Below are 19821 nucleotides of genomic sequence, written 5' to 3' on the forward strand. Positions count from 1 at the left end.
GTCTACCCGCCACTTCAATTTACTATTATAGTACGTGTCAGACATCACCTTCTCATTCATTCATCCATCATCTCTCCATCTAGTTAGCTAGATATAGCTGGCTGGCTATGGGCTGTCGGGACCTTGATAAGCAAATACTCAGCTGCAAGAACCCCCCAGACCGACATCATGCTTTCCCATCCTGCTCCTCTTCCTTCTGCCACCCTGCTTTCTTTCCGCTTTCCACCCATTCTCCGCCCCCCATTCTACCTTGCTTCCATTATTCCCGTTCCTGTTTCCTTCTCTTTACCTCCCATCAATCAGAATCCTCTGGTGACTAACCTTCCGGACCTTTCGTGGTGTTCAACAGCGACCAAATCAATAAGTCCATCTATCTGCGACTGGTCATTCCCATCTGCAGTTTCTCTGCCATCTTTTGCGATCCTTTAGGCGACGAAGCCCCTTATATCCCTTGGTCAGGGCCCCTTTCAGCGCTCCCCAAGTTCAGAGATGTCTCCCGCTCCTGTTGCAACGGCCCCTGCCGGCCAAACGCTTGAGAAGAAGCCTGTCAAGTTCAGCAATCTATTGCGTACGTATCCTAGCCCTCATTCTTCTCTGCGGGCAAATGTCCCTGATTCTGACGCCTCTGTCTACAGTCGGTGCAGGTTTGAACTTGTTCGAGTACGTATTACATCCTCCGTGACACCGTCACCCAGAATTCCGGATGACTAACAGCCAGCAATAGGGTCACCACCTTGGGACAGGTATGACTTCCTTATTGTCGTGAAGCCGCAGGCCGGCGAGTGTTGTTTAAGCTGACACGAGTCACAAATTTAGCCGCTGGAGGTGATCAAGACAACCATGGCCGCAAACCGAGGCGATAGCTTCGCCGGTGCTATGGGTCGGATTTGGGGTCGTGGCGGGATCCTCGGTTGTAAGTTTCCCTCGCCTCGAACTTCTCACGACTAGCGCATCGGATGCCGCGTCTGACGTGGAGTCACAATAGATTATCAAGGTCTCATTCCGTGGGCCTGGATTGAGGCCTCCACCAAAGGCGCAGTCCTGCTCTTTGTCGCGTCGGAAGCTGAATTCCGCGCCAAGGTCCTTGGTGCCCCCGATTTTGTGGCCGGAATCGCCGGTGGTATGGTTGGCGGTATTGCTCAAGCCTATGCCACAATGGGATTCTGTACCTGCATGAAGACGGTTGAGATTACCAAACACAAGATGGCTGCGCAGGGTGTCAAGCCTCCCGGCACTTTCGCGACCTTCATGGACATCTACCGTAAGGAAGGTATCCGTGGTATCAACCGGGGTGTCAATGCGGTCGCTATTCGCCAGACCACCAACTGGGGTTCCCGTTTCGGGTTCTCTCGCTTGGCGGAGCAGACAATCCGCAAGGTAACCGACAAGGATGACAGCCAGAAGCTGAACGCTTTCGAGAAGATTCTGGCTTCGAGTCTGGGTGGTGGTTTGTCGGCTTGGAATCAGCCCATCGAGGTGATCCGTGTCGAAATGCAGAGCAAGACCGACGATCCCAACCGCCCAAAGAATCTGACGGTCGGCAAGGCTGCCAAGTACATCTATGAAAACAACGGCATCAAGGGTCTCTACCGTGGTGTGGCTCCTCGGGTGGGGCTGGGAATCTGGCAGACCGTCTGCATGGTGGCTCTGGGTGACATGTAAGTTGAACCCAATTCCCCGCCTTTCTGTCCTTGCAATTCCGGGTTGTTCACATGCTTGGAAATCATCCATCGAATGAGCAATGCCACCAGGGTGGGCTAGGCCGCCTGGGTCGGCGCACCCCGGACTCGCCATGTGATTTTTCAGTATTACCGAGGGAAGACTTCCGGCTAACGTGTGGGTCTCCGTTGCACCGAACAGGGCCAAGGAGGCAGTCGAAAAACTGACGGGCGAAGCTGTCACCGCAAAGCACTAGGGAAGGTTTGAGATACCCTTCTCCATGCACACGGTCGGAGGCGGCAGGAACACATGCTGGCCCGGTCAGTTCGCTGTTCTCAGACCGAACCGATGATGGAAGCGAGGTAAAGCGATGTGCTGAGCATGCCGCACAACCGATGTTACAAGCATTTTATTTACTATACTAGTGTTAATAGACCTGCGCATGTTGATGACTCGCTGGCCAAGATTGGCAGATGTGAATTTGGCGCGAGTTGTATGAATTATCCTTCTTTCTGTATGGTAAGACCAACTTTTTGTCTCGGATTACAGTTGCCGTACATGGGTTTACTGGCCGATTTTCCTGGGACCTCGTCAAAAGATCCACCCTGTACACATCGGTTTGTCTCGTAAATGCTCGCAAGGTGGGCAGGTAGGCTTCAATTTACAAAGGAGTCGGAGTGTCCTAGAAATGTTTCTCCCGCGATACTAAACGCCTTATGAATTTCCGACATGGATTGAGACCAGCTCTGCTGTGTCGAGATGGTCAGTTTACTCGGTACAGCCTATGAATGACAGGAATTAGATATAGATTACTTGGTGATTTTCGTCCTTGTGAACCTCGGAAAAGCGCCGATTGTAACTAGCGATTGCGTTTGACCGTAGACGCAGAAACGGAAGGAAGAGTATTACCTATGAGCAGGATATGCCCGAACATACCTTATTTAGTTCTCTTTGGAGATTGGAACAATCTCCGGCGCACCTACCCTGCTGAGTAAGGTTGACCTCATCAAGTCACAATCAAATTGGGACCAAACCGAAGAACACGGATAAGTCCTCCGGCAAGGGTAAATTGATTCTCATCTTCCGGTATCCTGAAGATTGACACCACTTCCAGCTGTATAGTCAGCCCAGCGCTTGCGGGAACCTCGGAAGTATAGTGTGCGTGACATGCGTGAGATCTACACTACTCGTGAACTGTTGCTACAAACCAAAGCTGGTAACTTCATCCGTAGCCATACGATCGACTACACACAATCATACGGCCTAGATCTCACCGCATAAGGCATGCAACGTAGGAATAAGATACAATTGTATTACAGACGCACACCACTACAGCCACATCATCCCAAATGAAAAAACAAGATATCTGCGGAAGGGTTGATCTAGACACAAGATGAATGGAAACGGAAGACGCGCTTTTCCTCCAAAAGCAGAGCCAGTCTAAGATGTATTTGTTGTATACATGATTAAACGGTCAAGCCAAGGTCCTGGGCGTAGGGAAGCTGGAAGAGGTCGCCGACGGCGGTAACGGAAGCCTTGCCGGACAGGAAGGACTTGGCAACCTAGAGGGTGAGGTAACGCGGGTTAGTGATTTGGTTCCATGTGGAATAAAGTTTGGGGAAGTGCACATACCTCCTTAACCTGGGCCTCGGTGACGGCGTCAATGCTCTGAGCGACCTCGGAGATCTGGTAGGGCTTGCTACCGTTGATGAGAGCGGAGCCAGTAGCCTCGACACCAGTCTCGAGGTTCTGGGCGGACTCAAGAGCACGGAACTTAGCCAGAGCAACGGCCTTCTTGACGTCTTCGCTGGCGAACTCGCCAGCAGCGGCCTTCTTCAGGACATCGATGGCGCTCTTACCGGCGGAGCTGATCTGCTCGGCCTTGCCGGAGAGGGAGATGGTGAATAGACCGGCATCCGAGTAGGCGAGGTTCTTGGTCGAGGCACGGACCTGGGAGAAGCCCTGGGTGGCCTGGCCGAGAAGAGAGAAACCAGGGGTCCACTTGATAGTGGACTCACCGCCAAGGAGGGCGGCGAGAACGGAAGCCTCGGGCTTGTAGGCAGAGGTGCCGAAAGCGCCAGAGCCGGGGAAAGCCACAACGACGGCGTTTCCAGCCTTGGAGGAGATGCGCTGCTCGCCACCGTAGTACTGGGAGGCGGCGCTCTGCTGGAGCTGGTACTTGGAGGAGCTACCAGCGCTGGGGGTCTCCTTGAAAAACTGGCCTACCCACTTGGAAACCTCCGCAGAGTTGGGCCCACTGCCGACGATGGCAATGTTGGACTTAGCGAACGCCTGCTGGGCGAATTCCGCGACGGCCTCAGCAGAAAGGTACTTCTCGAAAGCAGTGGTGACCGAGGGGGTGATGCTCTCACCCAGACCGCGGTGGAAAGCCACGGCGTGAGCAGCATCAATAGCAACAGCCTCGGGGTTGGCGGCAAGAGCTTGTTGTCTGTACTTGAGGGTCTTGAGGATGACCTCGCTCAACTCGTGGGCTTTTGAAAAATAACTATATATCAGACTTGGCTGACCGACAAATTGAAGCCTAGCGGGATGACATACCGGAGAACTTGGTCTGAGAAGCAACCTCCGCCAAAAGTTCAGCGAAGTAGGGGAGGTCATTGGCGAGGAACTTAGCCTTGAGGACAACATTCTCACGCGAGTGTGTAGCGGAAACCTCACTGCCCAGCAGTTCGACCTCCCGATTAATCCGCAGCGCCGAGCGTTTGAGTGTGGACTGGTCGTTGCAAACAAGAGTTAGTTCAGTGATGTCCAAGATAGTGTGCCTGAACCTGTAGAACGAGCGATTGAGCCGGGAGTGCTAACCTTGAAAGCGAACTGTTCGAGAGCATCGGAGAAGCCAGGGAAGGGCTGGTAGCGAGTACCAGCCTTGGAAACGAGGGCCAGGGTGCCGGTAGGGCCGGCAACCTCTCTATTGGCAACCTTCACACCAGCAGACTCGGAGACATCGTACTGGAGGCCAGGAGTAGCGGCAGATGCCATGCCTCGACGGCTGGTGGCACCGGCAGCAGAGCACTGCTGTTGAAGCGCACGGGGCGCGTTTCGGCTGATGGTGGATCGCGACAGCATTATCGCATGTGTAGAAGAGACAAAGGGAGAAAGATAGATATAAAGCCGAAAGGCTCAACAGCAATTGGAGGGGGTGGGAAGGTAGAAGAGCCGAGGAGAGCTGCTGGCGGTCGTTGAACGGGTTAGAAACGATGTCTGAAAAGCTTCAAGATGCCGGCGTTGTTGATTACTCGCACTCTGATTGGTTTGAATTGGGTGTGCGGGCGGAACCGGCTTTTCCTCCTCCTCCGAGTCTGCTGAGATCATGTGATTTTCTCTTCTTACGACTGCACGTGAGTTTCTTCCGCCTGCGACGTGCGATAAGAACTAAGGCCAATCAATCGTCAAGAAAAAAAAAGAAAAGTAAAAAAAAAAAAGGTAGGAAGCAACATCTCCCGCCAGAGGGACAATTTGAAAGGCTTTATACTCCCTTTACAAGTACCTCATGCTCTTCCTCCGGTGACCTCGTTTTTTGTCCTGGAGAATTGACGGCGGTGGTTCTCTAGACAACCCCATCAATCATGGCTTCTCAAGTATGCGACAACACTCCAGTGGTAGCTCTATCCTCGTGCTGACGGATGTTTCACACAGTACGCAGCGGAGCTGTGCGCGCTCTTGGTTGAGGACAACTTTGGCGAGCTTTTTGCGGTATGCTTACAGCCCAATCCTTTACTTTGTTCGCCTTCGATACACCCAACATTTTACAGCCACCTCCCTCAAAGAAATTGTAGAAGATGGAGCTAGACTGACTCTGCCTCCAATATGACTAGCGCATCTTTTCAATTCTTCAGCGTTATGACCGATTGTCTTTTCCTCGTCTCAGATTCTATTCGCGCCTGTCTGACCGTCAGCTCCGTCATGGTCTCGCCGCGATGATCCAACAACACCTCATCTATCACTACACCTCTTACGACGAGGGAGTCACCTACTACGAGCCCAACCCACAAGCTGCGTACTACCTAGTACGATCCGGTAAAATCCTCGCATTCATTCAAGACCGGCTAGGTAAGTATGCGGCAACTGTCATGTCCACCATCATGTACCTCGGACATGCTCAAATCAGCCATCTCGAAACACTGCCCGAGTTAAGATCTGGACCATCGGAAGCGGACGGTATCAATGATGACCTCGAAGGAGAGGGGGCGGAGGAACCAGTGAATGGGCATAACGTGGATGGACCCATCGAACAGCCAGCTTTGCTTCATCCGACATTGAAGGCATTGGCCTCCCATGGATACCTGATCCGTGTCCGAGACGCGCAATTCCAAAGTCATGCAGACAACGCGCTCGATGCTGAACGTGCAATTAAGTCGCGGCCCGACGTCAAACAGATGAAAGGCAAACGGCTCGAGGAGACGGTTCTAGATGGCACACTTGCTATGCTGAGGGAAAAGTTAGATGGAGATCTTACCCGTGGATTGATGCATAATGGCCTACCGCGTGGTGCCAAGAGAAGGCCTGGCAGCGGGTCTGCGGACAAGAGCGACCGGATGGACTATGATATGGAGGACGAGGCCGAGGAGGAGAATGAGTGGTCTGATGATGACATGGGAGGGGACGCGACTCCCATGGAGGTAAAGAGCTTCCCAAGTTGACTTATGCTCGTCACTGAGACTAACGGTGCTGTGTCCATCTAGTCTGGAATAGTCGTCCGAGTCAACTACGAGAAACTAGACGTTGCGCTGCGGAATCGACGGTTCCTCGACCTTGCGGAGGTGCACGCATCGCCGGCCACCGCCCAAGTCTACGAATGTCTTCTGCGACGCATTGAATACCAGACCAAGCAATGTCGGGACAGCGTGGAAATCCCGCGCGAAGGTGAAGAGGGCGAGCAATACTCCGTTGCGATTGCGCTGAGTGCGGTAACGGAAGAGGTCGACCCGCAGTTAGATCTGGCGGGCTCTATCGGCCCCATGGAAATACAGCAGCCCGTCAGCAAGCGTGGAAAGAGATCCTTAGACGAAGACGGAGTCAACGGGACCGGCCATCAAGATTCCGACGCCCCTAGCCGGACCTATGAGATTGACCAGCATCTCAGCCTTCTCTCTCAACCCCCCTACAATTTGACCTCGAAGCGGGTCGTATCCGGCCTTATCACCTGGACTGTGGAGTTCCGACACCTGGCGCGTAAGCTGCGTCATTTGGAACTCGAACGTGTCATCGAAGCTCGCTACGGCGATGTCGCTCTACGAGTGATCCGCGTCCTCCACGCCAAGGGCAAGCTTGACGAGAAGCGCCTCCAGGAAATCAGCCTCCTTCCCTTCAAGGACTTGCGACAGGTATTAGCCAGCATGCAATCCGGCGGATTCGTCGACTTGCAAGAAGTCCCGCGCGACGCTCAGCGGCAGCCGTCGCGTACAATCTACCTATGGTTCTACGATCCGGACCGGATTCGTAACAGCATCTTGGAGGACACCTACAAGGCTATGTCTCGGTGCATGCAGCGCCTACGATTCGAGCGGAGTCGACTCAAGGAATTCCTAGAGAAGACCGAGCGCAGTGACGTCAAGGGGAACGAAGAGCTGTATCTGTCTCCGGCGGAGCTCACCCTACTAGGGCAATGGAGGAGCAAGGAGGCTTTACTGCTGGGCGAAATCACCCGGTTGGACGAGATGGTGGCAGTCATGCGAGACTACTGATGAGGGGCGATTCCAACCAACCTTATCTCCCTAATGGCTACCGCATCCGTGATACGTAATATATTTCTACCCACCGATGCCACTTCATATGCCCTATATTCAGTAATTCCCCATTGTCTCCGTAAGCGAGACATGTACCCGGGTACGCCGGATCAGACGTTCACCACACCATGTAACGAAACAAGATTCCTGGGAGAAGGCTACAAAGCACATCCCACAAGCTACACCATATATGTAGGTGTAAATAGAACTTCTCTTCTTGTCATATACCTTTCCTGTTCAGTAGCAGTATGCAACCCTCAGGATATCATATTGCTGGGGGGCAGAGACCGCCACCGGGAATACAGCTTACAATCTCGATATCTACCTGAGGCGAAGAATCAATCTTTTGTTCATTAGTCACGATCACTACTTCCAACTGTAGTTTGTACTTCCGACTCACTCTCCACGCCTGCGGTTGCGTTGGCCTGCTTCGACTTGGCTTCCGAGTTTCGCAAACGACTCTCCGCGGCATTCAGCTTGTCCTTAGTCTCTTCAAGCTCCTGCTGAAGGCTCTTGATGTAATCAATTGCCATCTCCACCGTGCTGGCCTTGCTGATCGGTTGATTATTGGCTTTTTCTTTTTCTTTTTCTTTTTCATTGTCAGCTCCCTTGAGGGGACAGGCAGCGGCCTCCTTAGCATGTTTCATTTGGATGTATGACGGAGGAATGAGTGTCTCTATTTCCTTGAGTGCGTTGTTGATGCGGTTTCTTCGTCCCTGTTCGGCCAATTTGTGGTTGGTCCGCTTCGAGCTGAGATTCTCTGCTAAGGTCTCGGGATAGGAGACGCCAGGCAGAAGGGTGCCGTCCAGAATGTGCTGATAGTTCGACTTCGATGCCAAGTACAGAGCCGATGTTTCGCTCGATATTGCTGGAAGCAGAATCCGATCAGCTGAGTCGTAAACTAATGGTGAGGCAAGGGAATACCTACCGTCTCCACGGACTAGCGGTTGGATGCTAGGACTAATTTTGGGACGCAGGCTGGGACTAGCTTGCGAGGAACTTAAGCTCTGTCGCTTCCGCCCTATCGGACCGAGTTTAGGTGTGTCCGATTTCTTGGGCAGTGGGCCGCTTGGCGAAGGCATGGCAATTGAGCGAGGGCTGGGAGCCAAGGAGGTGTTTCGGTTAACGACCGGAGCAGATTTCGGCTCAAGAGCTGGAGTCGTACTTCCTGAGATTTCTGACGAAGCTGAGTTTGCCTGCACCGTAGTTTCGATACGGGCCACCTGCGGTCTTGTAAAAGGAGCCAGCGAAGCTGCGGCCTCGGGGAGGACCACATCTTCCATTACGTCGTCATGGGGTTCCGAGATAGTGAAATTCGATCGCGGGACTGTTTGACTGGTCGAAAGCGGTGACCGTTGAATGCGCATGAGCATTGCCGGCGTCGCAGGTTCACTTGGTTCTGAGGGTCGAGCTGGCTGAGGGCGAACGGCCGGCGATCTCCGCGAGGGAGGCAAAGCAGGCGGGGGCATTAAGGGCTCAGAGAGAGGCTCTGGCGAGACCGAATCTTGACCGGAGCTCTCATTGCTGGCATAAAGAAGTCCACTCTCGCCGGAGGCTTGGGTGGCATTCGCAACCTGTTCTTGATTGAGGCTATTCAAAAGCTCGTCGGCATTGAGGCTCATCAAAGACTTTTTGCGTGTTTGTGGCCGAACAGAGGGCGATTGCTGCTTTTTCGCACGGGCCGAGAAGGACTTGGTGCTGGACGGCTGTCGGCGATGTTTCCGTATCAGCCCCGGGGACGACTGATTGGATGCCATGGTAAGGGGATTGTCGGCAGGTGAAGGGACAAACCCCAGCTCCGACACCTGGCTGGAATGGAAAGGATAGCTGCTTGAGTTCGTGTTCTGCGCCTCGAGAGCTGGTGAAGTGAGGGGGGTGAAGTACTCTCCAGGAATCGTGTATTCAGGAAGACGAAACTGAGCTTCCAACGGCGTCATGGCTGGCGAGACAAGCGGGGTGTAAAGAGCCTAGGGCGAAACGGACGTATGCATTAGCTCTCCGAAGATGCTTCAATCCATTCTCATTCAAGGCGCTTACCTGTTCATCATTCACACGGGTAAACCGTTCGTAAACTTCGCGAGTGTCGTCCGCCCGCTGCGGGAATGTAGCAGCATTTCCATGAAACTCGACACTGTTCGGAGTGGGAGGAATGACCGGTCTGCCTTGCGGGACAAAGGATTGGGGCATGGACTGTCTAGATTGCGATAACGAGTGTGACTGATCCGGCACTGGTGGGTGCTGATGAGGATGGTAAATGGGTGGTTTATGTGCATAAAAGGCCGGGGGCATTGGCGCGGTCGAGAAGGACGAGCCATGTGGCTGACCTTGTTGTCCGTGATGGGCAAGGTCCAGGGCGAAATCGTTGTTGATCATGGGGCTGTACGACGAAGCGGACGCAGTCATGCCGCCAGTATCCAAGCTAACCAATTGCTCTTGCGCAGCGGCGGTCGAGACGGGCAAAGACATGGTGGCAGCGTGAATCAATGGACGAGAGACGTGATGGTCCGATTGAGGTTGACTGTCCACGTCGGGAAACTGCATTCCAAACTCGAGAAAGTTGGTGAATTCATCGTCGTTGGACGGAGGAATGTCCGACCAGGGCAGGGAATGCCCTTGGTCCATGGCGAAGTGGAAGGGGGTGCAGAACGGATGAACTCCCAGCTTTCTGTTCGATAAGAAAAGTGGAGCAATGGAGACGGTGAGCGGCAGACGTTTGACTGTCGACGATAGGGCGATGCGGGGAGGGCGAGGAGGGCGTGGGAAAGAGCTGGGCGTCGCGATTAGAACCAAGACGAAGCAAGACCAAACCAATTCAGTGAGGGTCAAATACTCTCGGAAAGTAGGGCGTAGGGGCACGCTCAGGAGGAAGGTTTCAGGGACATGGCGGAGGACGAAGCAAGAGAGAGATAGAGAGATAGATTAGTTCCAGACTACTGGGTAGTTACCGATAGGAACGTCACTTCAACCACAAGAACAGAACTGGGAATGGTCACGCGATAATAAGGGCAAAAGAAGAAGGAAGAGGAGGAGGAGAGGAGAAGAAAGAGAAGAAGACTCAGATAATAATTTTGGAACAGTGAACCAGAGTGAACCACAAAAAATCAATGGAGATGGGGGAGAAGGGGGGGGGGGGGGAAATAAAATAAAATAAAATAGCAAAGAGAAGAGGGAGGAGGGAGGGAGAGAGAGAGCGAGAGGAGCGGAGGAACGGGGGTGAGCGGGCAATGAAAGGAAAAGAAGCCCTGACTGGCTGGCTGGCTAAGAGGACTGAAAGTAAAAGAGAGGGAAAAGACTCGGAGAGGAAAAGAACCTTCAAAAGTCTAAAGGCTGATAATTAACCCAATGGCACAGTTTCCGCGGATAGCTTACAGAAACCTTCCTGAAATTAGCATGAAATTGCATGCTATCAATTAGCCTCGAGCAAAACCATAACAGGAACAGGAACAGGAACAATAATTGTGGTTTTTCAGAGGTAGTAACTTACTTTGTATGAGCACGTAGTACTCCGTAGACGGGACTTGTAACTTGTCTAGTACAGTACGTACTAATAATGATCGGGGAAAAGGGCCCCGGCCCAGTGGAGTCGAGTGGAAGAGAGGGAGGGGGAGGGGAAATCCCGGGTGGATAAGTTACGTAGTGAGATTACCGGTATGGTACATACTCATACGACTGACTTTGTACTTTACTTTAGGATCTACTTCGTACTCTGTACTCTGTACTTGCTATTTATCCAAGGCTGAGATAGATTGATTAAGATGGCCTGCGCTCAACAGCTTGATTTCCTACATCACACCATAGGTGGTGTTGGTTTCCTTTCCCACGGCCATATCATTTTCACCCTGCAGGCGCTGGAAGGATATGAGCAACGCAACGCAACGCACGCCACGCCGTGGGTTTGTCTTTGGGATTTACCACACAGTCTTCTCGGATTTTCTCACAATTCCAATTGATCCTGAATTAGCGCAAGATGGGTAGCTGGTGGGCTGGCTGATCAGACAATACGTTTTTGGCAAATGCGCAAGTGACCTCTGGAGCAGAGAAAATCCACCATGAGACAGGAGCGACGAAATACATAGGGTATACATTATATATATGATTATATATACAGTACAACTACACCTCGTCGCTGCCAGAAGAAGAATAAAAGAAGAAAAGTTTCATCGTACCGATTAGCCGACCTTGTCTGCTTTAGGTCGTACATTATTTTCCCTGGGTGCAGCTTCAGGTCCTTTAGCGAGCTGGATTCATTTTGACCGGTGATCCGGTGGTTGACTACTATGTACTACTTAGTATTAGTCTGCTGCCTAGCTGAAGCAGTAGGGCATGACTAAGGTGGCTAGTCTGCAGCATTGGTCTCGGCTATACTACGGAGTAAAGGTAGAGGTAGAGATAGAGGTTAGGTTGGAAGCTGGAAAGAACTTACTTAGTACTTCAGGTCAGAATGACATTTGCGAGGACCAAGAGGTGTGTCGGTCCTAAAACGAGGGTGGATGGAAGTTCTAGATTTGTCTCTTTTAGTACGGAGTAGTTCTGGTGGGGAGGCAAACTAAAAAGGAAGAAACACACCCCGAGACAAGAAGCACTAGAGAGATTGGAGACGGTAGGATGTACTGTATGTTGTTACTATCGGTAAAAAACAAAGACTCGAACAACAAGTATACACAACCTTGCTAAAGTAGGCACTTACTTTTACTTGTTTTTCACCAAGAGTTCCCATGGTTTGAAAGGGTAGAAGATGCATTCATATACAAACTTCGTCAGTATGAGAACTGTCGGCGAACCACTTTCTCTCTCCCCCCACTATGTTATTGGGGTTAAGCACAAAATTTGGGGTTCTCTCGCTCTCCAATTGCAAGTCAATTGAGTAATGGAAACCCGCTGCCAGGTGCTGTGATAAGAGCACGGCCCAACAAAAGAACCCCTCTTTATACGTATTATGTAAGGTGACATCCACTCAGTACGCATACGTAAGAAATGTAAGAATCTGGAGATGTGCTTACATAGCCCGTCATGTGCGGGGTCTGGTGACTGAAATGTGACATGCCATGAGGATGATGACATAAACACCAACCACTCAGTAACTTAACTAACCCAACAATAATGTAAGAGTAAGTTAAGACGACCTAACAACAATATCCTGGTGCTAGCCTCAAAATACCTCTCCTCCCTTACCTTCCCTCCTTCTCCCCCCACACCACCACGGTATGGGTATATGTTCTACTTGGACATTTACTCTTCTTATCGGGTGATTCACAACTATTGCTTTGCCCATGATGAGGCCACCGGTGCCGGACCTTGGGGTACCGCGCTCCCGCAAAGCCTCGCTTGAACAGCAGTGGACCGATCCCCGCAGTGCCGCCCCCGCTACCTTTTTCCTGGCCCGCAGCAGCAGTCATACTACCGATCACGATGGGGAGCTTCCCCCCGACGAGATTGAACGTCCCGCGGAGATTTTTTACGGGATACAGAGTCTGGAGGAAGTGGATATTTCAAGAGACATTCTATCGAATTCGTCTCGCAACCGTCAGCCTGACATAGAGGAGTCTTTCACCCGCACTTATCAGCCTCTGTTCCAGGATGAGGAAGAGGAGCGTGAAGCCCGCCAGACAATCCGTCGCAGGTCGACCTTGAAGCCATCAGATATGCTTACTACCAGCTCAATAAAACCCTCTCGGCCTTCTCCTGAGGGACTTTCCTCGCGACCGCTGACCCCTTTGACTTTCGATAACCCGGACGACCACTCATCCCTGCCAAGTAGTCCCCGATCCATCTCAAATCATTCCATGCGCCATCTTGATGACATTTCAATCACCGACGATTTAAGTAGTCAAGCCGTGGCTTCCGGAGAAGAAGCAGAAAAAGATGATGATGATGATGATGATGACTATCGCATAGCGCATTATCCTGTTTCTGACAACACCTCCCAACTGATTATGCCAAGCATCAAGATGCCCAGTCGGAAACCCTTCACAGATCGTGGGAAGGCTCTAGGTCGATTGAAGGTCTTGGTCGCAGGTGCATCTGGTAGGCTGGGAACCGTCAATGCTGCTACCGAGAACGGGATGCTGATATAAAGCTCACAAGGATTGGGAAAGTCATCTCTCATCCAGTCTATAGTTCAGGCCTGCGATGACATTGTACACATGGACGATGTTACCTCGGCCTCCCCTACTCAGATATCACGGCCTTCTATTACTTCTTCTCGAACATCACACAACTCTAGATTTCCACAGGTCGTCACCACGGAAATATACGCTAGTACCAAGCCCTATCCGTCGTGGTGGTCGGATTTGGAGGACTCGCGTGTGCTCCGGCGAAGGAAAAGTACAGGCGACGTTGTTCTGGAGCGCAACATTTGCTTTGTAGATACTTCAGCCACTTCTATGGGTCGATCGGAGCAGACTGATTCGGTCATACAATATATCCGCCAGCAACTTTCTCGAGCAACCACCGCTGTCGATGCCCTGAATCATGATTTCCAGAATTTACTCGCTGGGAACGGTGGGACTCAGGTGGATGCTGTTCTTTACCTCATCTCTCAAGGTGAGTAGTTCGAACTTTCTCCAGGTCTTCAACGGTCGTGATTTCAACCAACACTTTCTTAGAAACCCTCCCCGTGGATATGGAGTGCATCCAAAGGCTCTGTGATTGGACCAATGTCATACCCCTCATTGCCAAAGCAGATCTTTTGACCGACGAGAATATCTTTGCTTTGAAGTCTTCATTCCTGAAGAACGCTCAGAGATTGTCAATCAAGCCTTTTCTTCTAGGCGATTCCAGCACAGACACGGAAGACATTAATGGTCACCTACCTTTCGCGATATCTTCCGCCAAAGCCAGCAACGACGATGTAATGGATGCCAGCACCCTCATGAGCCCAGACTATGTTCAACCTCTGGTACCCTCGGAACTCATGTTGCTGGTTCGGCGGATCTTTGATAGGGAGAACGTTGCCTGGATGCGGCATTCGGCTGCAAAGAAGTTAGCTCTTCAACAGCAGGAAAGACCTTCGCAGGAGCAGCTGCAGCAGGTGGAGCAGAGTCATCTCCCTCTGAGCGCTCTTACACTCGCGCACGGTGTTCACCGTGGCTCTCCCACTTACACTATGGCTCGGCTCGCCGACCATACCCGTCAGGAGGAGCGCTTGGCTCGTGTGCAGCTGGCCAAGTGGGCCTCGGATTTGCAGCAAAGCCTACAAAACGAACGAGACAGGTATGCCGCGATGGCCCGGAGCGAACGCGCCATCTGGCTCACGGAACGTATCGGGGAGTGTGTCGTTGAGGGATCATTAATTCCAATCACACAAACCCCAGGCTTCTGCGGCCTCCATAGGCCTACCGAGAAAGCTAGTGGCGGTGGAGTAGTCCTCCGCACTGCTAATGGACACAACTTGGAGTATCAGGTCGCTCGCCTCAGCCCCCAAGACCCGCTAGGCCTCGTTCGATGGTACGAAGACGCCAGGCAACGTGGGTGGACCGTCGTCCAGGTTGTAGGGAGTTTCGGGGTAATTGGCGGGCTCGCGTTCTGTTTAGCTAAGGCCTGTGGGTTTCCCTCGCGCAACCTGTGCGAATGGCACCTGGACTGGTATAATACCAGCAACTAAGGATGCTGTACCTTGCACTTCAGCCTCTCAGTTCATACTGATGAACGAGCCCCACCCTCATAACTCATTCCCCATCATCCCTCCAAATTACTGGCTTTATCTTCACTCTAGACCTCTCCGGATTATCGCGATTTTCCAGAAGCGTGCTGCCTACATGCCCTTCTGTTACCCAGTATCTTTCACCTCACATCGTCTTCGGCGTTCACGGTCGTCGGCCTGCGTTATCAGTTTGCTCTCGCATATGTTTGGTCACTGCACCGTCCCTCACCTCTCTCTCGCTCGATATCGAATTTCATGCCCCCTGATGAGCTGTCAATTTATCCAGATATATAACTCCGTAGGATGTTCATGCACCTACCCGGCTTCGGGCAGCGTACCGTATCATCTACTCTCGATTCTCCTCATATCTAAATAGTATTTTGTGATTGGAACCCATGTGACCGAAGAAAGATATATAATCTCTGGAGTAGTACGTACAAGGCATCCAAGTGACCGCCTGGCAGTCTACTAGGTATAGAGGAAATAATTGGAGGAACACACCCAACTTTCGAGTTGTTTCAGCTATAGCTTAATGAAGAAAAGTGATCAGTCACCTAACCATTACATACATGTATGTGAATCATGTCCCGACTCATCAGGCTACAAGAATAAACAACCTATGCCGGTCGGTGTATATATAGGCTTTTAGATTTGAAGCAAGCTCTGACCATTGCGCAGGAGAGCATCGATATGACGTGAAATGGCTAGATTTTCCGAGGTTGCCTCGAGTGGCCATCTTGAACGATCTCTTAATTTCTTCTAGGTGGTTAAGCTGTATGGAAAGAAGATCACCTGGCTAGGTTACTTGGGAATCTCAATGCCTTCGACTTTTTGCCCAAGCTCCATGTACCATAAAAGCTAGGCCCTTCCTTAAATTACATAACGGCCGTATGAACCATCATACCGCCGGGCTACAGAAGAACAAGACACAGGCTACGAGAGGCATCACGACACAAGAGAAGCTTTTATTTCTCCAATATGAATCTACCGATCTGAGGATGTCTGCGCCCGAATGAACAAGTAGTGTAGGTGATTTGATCAGACCAGACATATTTTGATTTGATAAGCTGAAGTGTAGAAAGAAACGCTCAAAACGCCGTAAGGAATTCACATGGTGAATCAGGGAGGTGGGGTAATAAACGAAGAGAATGAACAAAGGAAGATCCTTTGCCGTTCCTAATATAATGCAATATTGGTTCAGTGATTAACATATAAATCCCTGAGGCTAATACCGCTGGAACTAGTAAGGGTCATCAAACGCATGTGAGCTTCGTGAAGGAGTCAAGCTTTGCGCGCGACGTTTAGTCGACCTCCTCCATGGAGGACTCGGCGGCGGCAGCGGCAGGGGCAGCCTCCTCGGTAGCCTTCTCCTCGGTAACCTCGGCGTCCTCATCGATGTTCAGACCGAGGGAGACGAGCTTGTGAATGCGCTCAGCGAAGCTGGCGGGCTCCTCAATGGTGAAACCGGAAACAAGAAGGGAGGTCTCGAAGAGTAGTTGAGTGATGGACTTGACGGTGCGGTCGCTCTCACCATCGGCTTCGACCTTCTTCTTGAGCTCCTTGACGATGGAGGACTTGGGAGAGATCTCAAAGGTCTTCTTAGAGGACATGTAAGAGCTCATGGAGGTGTCACGGAGAGCCTGGGCCTTCATGATACGCTCCATGTTGGCGGACCAACCGAACTGACCGGTACGGATAGCGCAGGGAGCACCAACGAGCTTGTGGGAGACGACAACCTTCTCGACCTTGTCGCCGAGGATGTTCTTGAGGCTCTTGGCAAGATCCTCGTACTCCTTCTCCTCCTTCTCACGCTCGGCCTTCTCCTCCTCGGTCTCCTCAAGCTCGAAGTCCTTGGTGATGTCGACGAGCTTCTTGCCGTCGAACTCCTTCAGCTGCGTGAAGGCATACTCATCAATGGGGTCAACCAGGAAGAGAACCTCGAAGTTCTTCTGCTTGAGGCTGTCCAAGAAGGGAGACTTGGCAACGGCCTTGATGGACTCGCCGGTGATGTAGTAGATCTGCTTCTGGTGCTCGGGCATGCGAGTAACGTAGTCGGCAAGGGAGGTGGACTCATCACCAGACTTAGTGGACTGGTAACGGAGGAGCTTAGCGAGAGTCTGACGGTTCTGAGCATCCTCGTGGATTCCGAGCTTGATGTTCTTGTTGAAAGCAGAGTAGAACTTGTCAAACTGCTCACGGTCCTCAGCGATCTCAGTGAAGAGCTCGAGGGTCTTCTTGACAATGTTCTTCTTGATGACCTTCATGATCTTATTCTGCTGGAGAGTTTCACGGGACAGGTTGAGAGGAAGGTCCTCAGAGTCGACAACACCCTTGACGAAGCTGAGCCACTCGGGGATGAGGTCAGTAGCATCATCGGTGATGAAGACACGGCGAACATAGAGCTTGATGTTGTTCTTGGTCTTCTTGGTCTCGAACAGGTCGAAGGGAGCACGCTTGGGAACGTAGAGGATGGCACGGAACTCAAGCTGACCCTCGACGGAGAAGTGCTTGACAGCAAGGTGGTCCTCCCAGTCGTTGGAGAGGGACTTGTAGAAAGCAGCATACTCCTCCTGAGTGATGTCGGCGGGGTTGCGAGTCCAGATGGGCTTGGTCTTGTTGAGCTCCTCCTCCTCGATCTTGCTCTCCTTGACGGTCTTGGTCTTCTTCTCCTTCTTCTCTTCCTCCTCGTCATCGACCTCCTCGATCTTGGGCTTCTTCTCGTCACCCTCCTCCTCCTTGGATTCAGCCTCCTCATCGGGGACCTCCTTCTCGGTCTCCTTCAAGACGTGGAGGTAGATAGGGTAGGAGATGAACTCGGAGTGCTTGCGGACAACCTCCTTGATGCGGCTCTCGTTGAGGTAGTCGGTCTGCTCATCCTTCAGGTGAAGGATGATCTTGGTACCACGGCCAAGCTGCTCACCCTCGGTATCCTGAGTGAGAGTGAAGGTACCGCCGGCAGCGGACTCCCAGATGTACTGCTCATCATCGTTGTTCTTAGAGATGACAGTGACGCGGTCGGCAACCAGGTAAGCAGAGTAGAAACCGACACCGAACTGACCAATCATGGAGATATCAGCACCGGCGGAGAGGGCTTCCATGAACTGCTTGGTACCGGAGCGAGCGATGGTACCAAGGTTGTTGATCAAGTCCTAGAATGGCATGGTTAGCTGTGCGTGACTTCAGGGGAGGTGACTGATGGGCTAGAACTTACAGCCTTGGTCATACCAATACCGGTATCACGGATGGTCAAGGTCTTGGCCTCCTTGTTGGGGATGATGTCGATGCGGAGATCCTTGCCCGAGTCGAGCTTGGAGGGATCCGACAGGGACTCATAGCGGATCTTGTCCAAAGCATCGGAGGCGTTGGAGATCAATTCACGGAGGAAGATCTCCTTGTTGGAGTAGACAGTGTTGATGATCAGCGACAAGAGCTGAGAGATCTCAGCCTGGAACTCAAAGGTTTCGGCAGACATGATGATGGTAGGGAGAAAAAACGGATGAGATTCTAGTGGTAGAGTCTGTTAGTTCGTCACTTCCGCGAATTTGAGTGAGAGATGGGGGAGTTTTGATGGTGAGGTGTGGAAGGCGTGGAAGGAAGAAGAATATACTCACAGGGAAACGTAGTACGACGGTGAAGAGGTATCACAAAGTTATTTCTAACGAACAGAATTAAAGAAGAGAGATGGGGGAGAGAGTAGGGAAGATAGGTTGTAAGGGGAGAGAGGTATAGAAGGAAAAAAATGGCAAGCTTGGGAGGAGGTGGTGGAGGGGGGGAGAAAAGATGGTTGGCAGTTTCAAGGCGGACAGCGGGCACCTTATGCTTGCGGCGGCGGGACACAGAAATTTGGCTCGATTCTATTCTATGGAGTTCTACAGTGGTCTGCAGCGGTCTCCAGTAGTCTCCCGGTGGTCACTAGGCGCTCTTTGACTTCCCCAGGATCTTCCAGTCTGTTCCACACATTCAGATTGTGTTCCTGAATGATCGATCTAGACGGTTCGATCTCTTGTGTTTGGTGTCAAGGTACTCAGTACGTCCATCGATGTACATACTCATCTGTGTTTAGGACTCCTACGTACTCGCCATGTTGGTGTATACCGTACGTTCCTGCGTACACAGTCCGTGCTTGCAGCACAATGATGACTCAGAAGGTTGCCTGAGAACCGAGGCGCTTAATCTAGAACGTTCCGCTCCACTCCACCGTAGACCATCCAGTCAGTCCCCTTCTGTGTTCTGCTTTCTGTTTTCACTCCCATAACTATGAGTAAACTAAGTAGTACGAAGTTACTCCGTAGTAGTCAATCACCCGTCTTTTCCCAACACACATACTGGCTAGTAGCAAGTGAGTCCAATTAACTCATACCCAGTTGCTCGCCTCTTTCGCTCTTTCATGTTGAGATTACCTTAGTCAATGAGCCTTTGCCTTGCCCGCCGCGCCACCGCCACCACCTTCTTGCCTCTCGTTCACTAGACCCTTTTCGTGAATAGTTCAAGGTCTTGGTTTGAAATCTCCCATTGCTAATTCCTAGGTCCTTTTTTTTCCCTTCAATTGGCCGTGGGAGCATACCAAAACTGATGTATTGTAACTGCACTTACATGTCCTGACCACCACCATGATTCTGTGCACCTGAGGCACTGCATTGTCGTAGAGCAAACCTTTTCAAGTCCAAGAACCGGGTCTCACCCATGGTTCACTCTAAAAAAGCTTACCCATCCTACTTCAAGCCACGGCACTCACCATAGCAATTACCTACAATTCATCGTCGGCAAGGGAGG

At 51.6% G+C, this 19821-nt stretch overlaps 6 protein-coding genes across 6 annotated transcripts; 3 read left to right on the forward strand and 3 right to left on the reverse strand.

The window, feature by feature from the left end:
- Positions 1-489: 489 nt before the first annotated feature.
- BO82DRAFT_288409 (putative mitochondrial DNA replication protein (Yhm2)) lies at positions 490-1915 on the forward strand (the record flags this gene model as incomplete). The annotated part of the gene is made up of 6 exons (XM_025631615.1): positions 490-568; positions 636-660; positions 725-743; positions 817-913; positions 986-1658; positions 1861-1915. The coding sequence occupies 6 exons, from the start codon at positions 490-492 to the stop codon at positions 1913-1915; spliced, it is 948 nt and encodes a 315-aa protein (XP_025489833.1).
- Positions 1916-3084: 1169 nt separating this feature from the next.
- Positions 3085-4969, reverse strand: BO82DRAFT_314721 (ubiquinol--cytochrome-c reductase subunit 2). The gene is made up of 4 exons (XM_025632519.1): positions 4483-4969; positions 4219-4393; positions 3292-4151; positions 3085-3221 (listed from the first exon to the last, which is right to left on the reverse strand). The coding sequence occupies exons 1-4, from the start codon at positions 4744-4746 to the stop codon at positions 3126-3128; spliced, it is 1395 nt and encodes a 464-aa protein (XP_025489834.1). The 5' UTR covers positions 4747-4969; the 3' UTR covers positions 3085-3125.
- A 104-nt stretch (positions 4970-5073) lies between these two features.
- On the forward strand, positions 5074-7629 carry BO82DRAFT_356243 (putative DNA directed RNA polymerase III subunit Rpc82). The gene is made up of 4 exons (XM_025635673.1): positions 5074-5258; positions 5317-5373; positions 5496-6299; positions 6363-7629. The coding sequence occupies exons 1-4, from the start codon at positions 5247-5249 to the stop codon at positions 7362-7364; spliced, it is 1875 nt and encodes a 624-aa protein (XP_025489835.1). The 5' UTR covers positions 5074-5246; the 3' UTR covers positions 7365-7629.
- On the reverse strand, positions 7420-10527 carry BO82DRAFT_356245 (phosphate-sensing transcription factor PHO4). Its single transcript, XM_025635674.1, has 3 exons — positions 9444-10527; positions 7807-9373; positions 7420-7749 (listed from the first exon to the last, which is right to left on the reverse strand). Exons 1-3 carry the CDS (start codon positions 10026-10028, stop codon positions 7745-7747), a joined length of 2157 nt encoding a protein of 718 aa, XP_025489836.1. The 5' UTR covers positions 10029-10527; the 3' UTR covers positions 7420-7744.
- Positions 10528-12679: 2152 nt separating this feature from the next.
- On the forward strand, positions 12680-15009 carry BO82DRAFT_288450 (uncharacterized protein; the record flags this gene model as incomplete). Its single annotated transcript, XM_025631618.1, has 3 exons — positions 12680-13430; positions 13491-13949; positions 14012-15009. The coding sequence occupies 3 exons, from the start codon at positions 12680-12682 to the stop codon at positions 15007-15009; spliced, it is 2208 nt and encodes a 735-aa protein (XP_025489837.1).
- Positions 15010-16349: 1340 nt separating this feature from the next.
- hsp90 (chaperone Hsp90) lies at positions 16350-18520 on the reverse strand (the record flags this gene model as incomplete). The annotated part of the gene is made up of 2 exons (XM_025637516.1): positions 16350-18197; positions 18260-18520. The coding sequence occupies 2 exons, from the start codon at positions 18518-18520 to the stop codon at positions 16350-16352; spliced, it is 2109 nt and encodes a 702-aa protein (XP_025489838.1).
- Between the last annotated feature and the right edge of the window lie 1301 nt (positions 18521-19821).

Source organism: Aspergillus uvarum (assembly GCF_003184745.1).
Source record: "Aspergillus uvarum CBS 121591 unplaced genomic scaffold BO82scaffold_44, whole genome shotgun sequence".
Classification (NCBI taxonomy): domain Eukaryota; kingdom Fungi; phylum Ascomycota; class Eurotiomycetes; order Eurotiales; family Aspergillaceae; genus Aspergillus; species Aspergillus uvarum.

Bases quoted from the DNA above. Each gene is read 5' to 3' on its own strand.
- BO82DRAFT_314721 (XM_025632519.1), bottom strand. From the start codon at position 4,746: ATGCTGTCGCGATCCACCATCAGCCGAAACGCGCCCCGTGCGCTTCAA. The intron at 4,394-4,482 runs GTTAGCACTCCC...TGCAACGACCAG, and splicing joins TCGAACAGTTCGCTTTCAAG to TCCACACTCAAACGCTCGGC. The intron at 4,152-4,218 runs GTATGTCATCCC...ATTTTTCAAAAG, and splicing joins TTCTCAGACCAAGTTCTCCG to CCCACGAGTTGAGCGAGGTC.
- BO82DRAFT_356243 (XM_025635673.1), top strand. The intron at 5,374-5,495 runs GTATGCTTACAG...CAATATGACTAG, and splicing joins ACTTTGGCGAGCTTTTTGCG to CGCATCTTTTCAATTCTTCA. The intron at 6,300-6,362 runs GTAAAGAGCTTC...GTGTCCATCTAG, and splicing joins GGGACGCGACTCCCATGGAG to TCTGGAATAGTCGTCCGAGT.
- BO82DRAFT_356245 (XM_025635674.1), bottom strand. From the start codon at position 10,028: ATGGACCAAGGGCATTCCCTGCCCTGGTCGGACATTCCTCCGTCCAAC. The intron at 9,374-9,443 runs GTAAGCGCCTTG...GTTTCGCCCTAG, and splicing joins CCCGTGTGAATGATGAACAG to GCTCTTTACACCCCGCTTGT.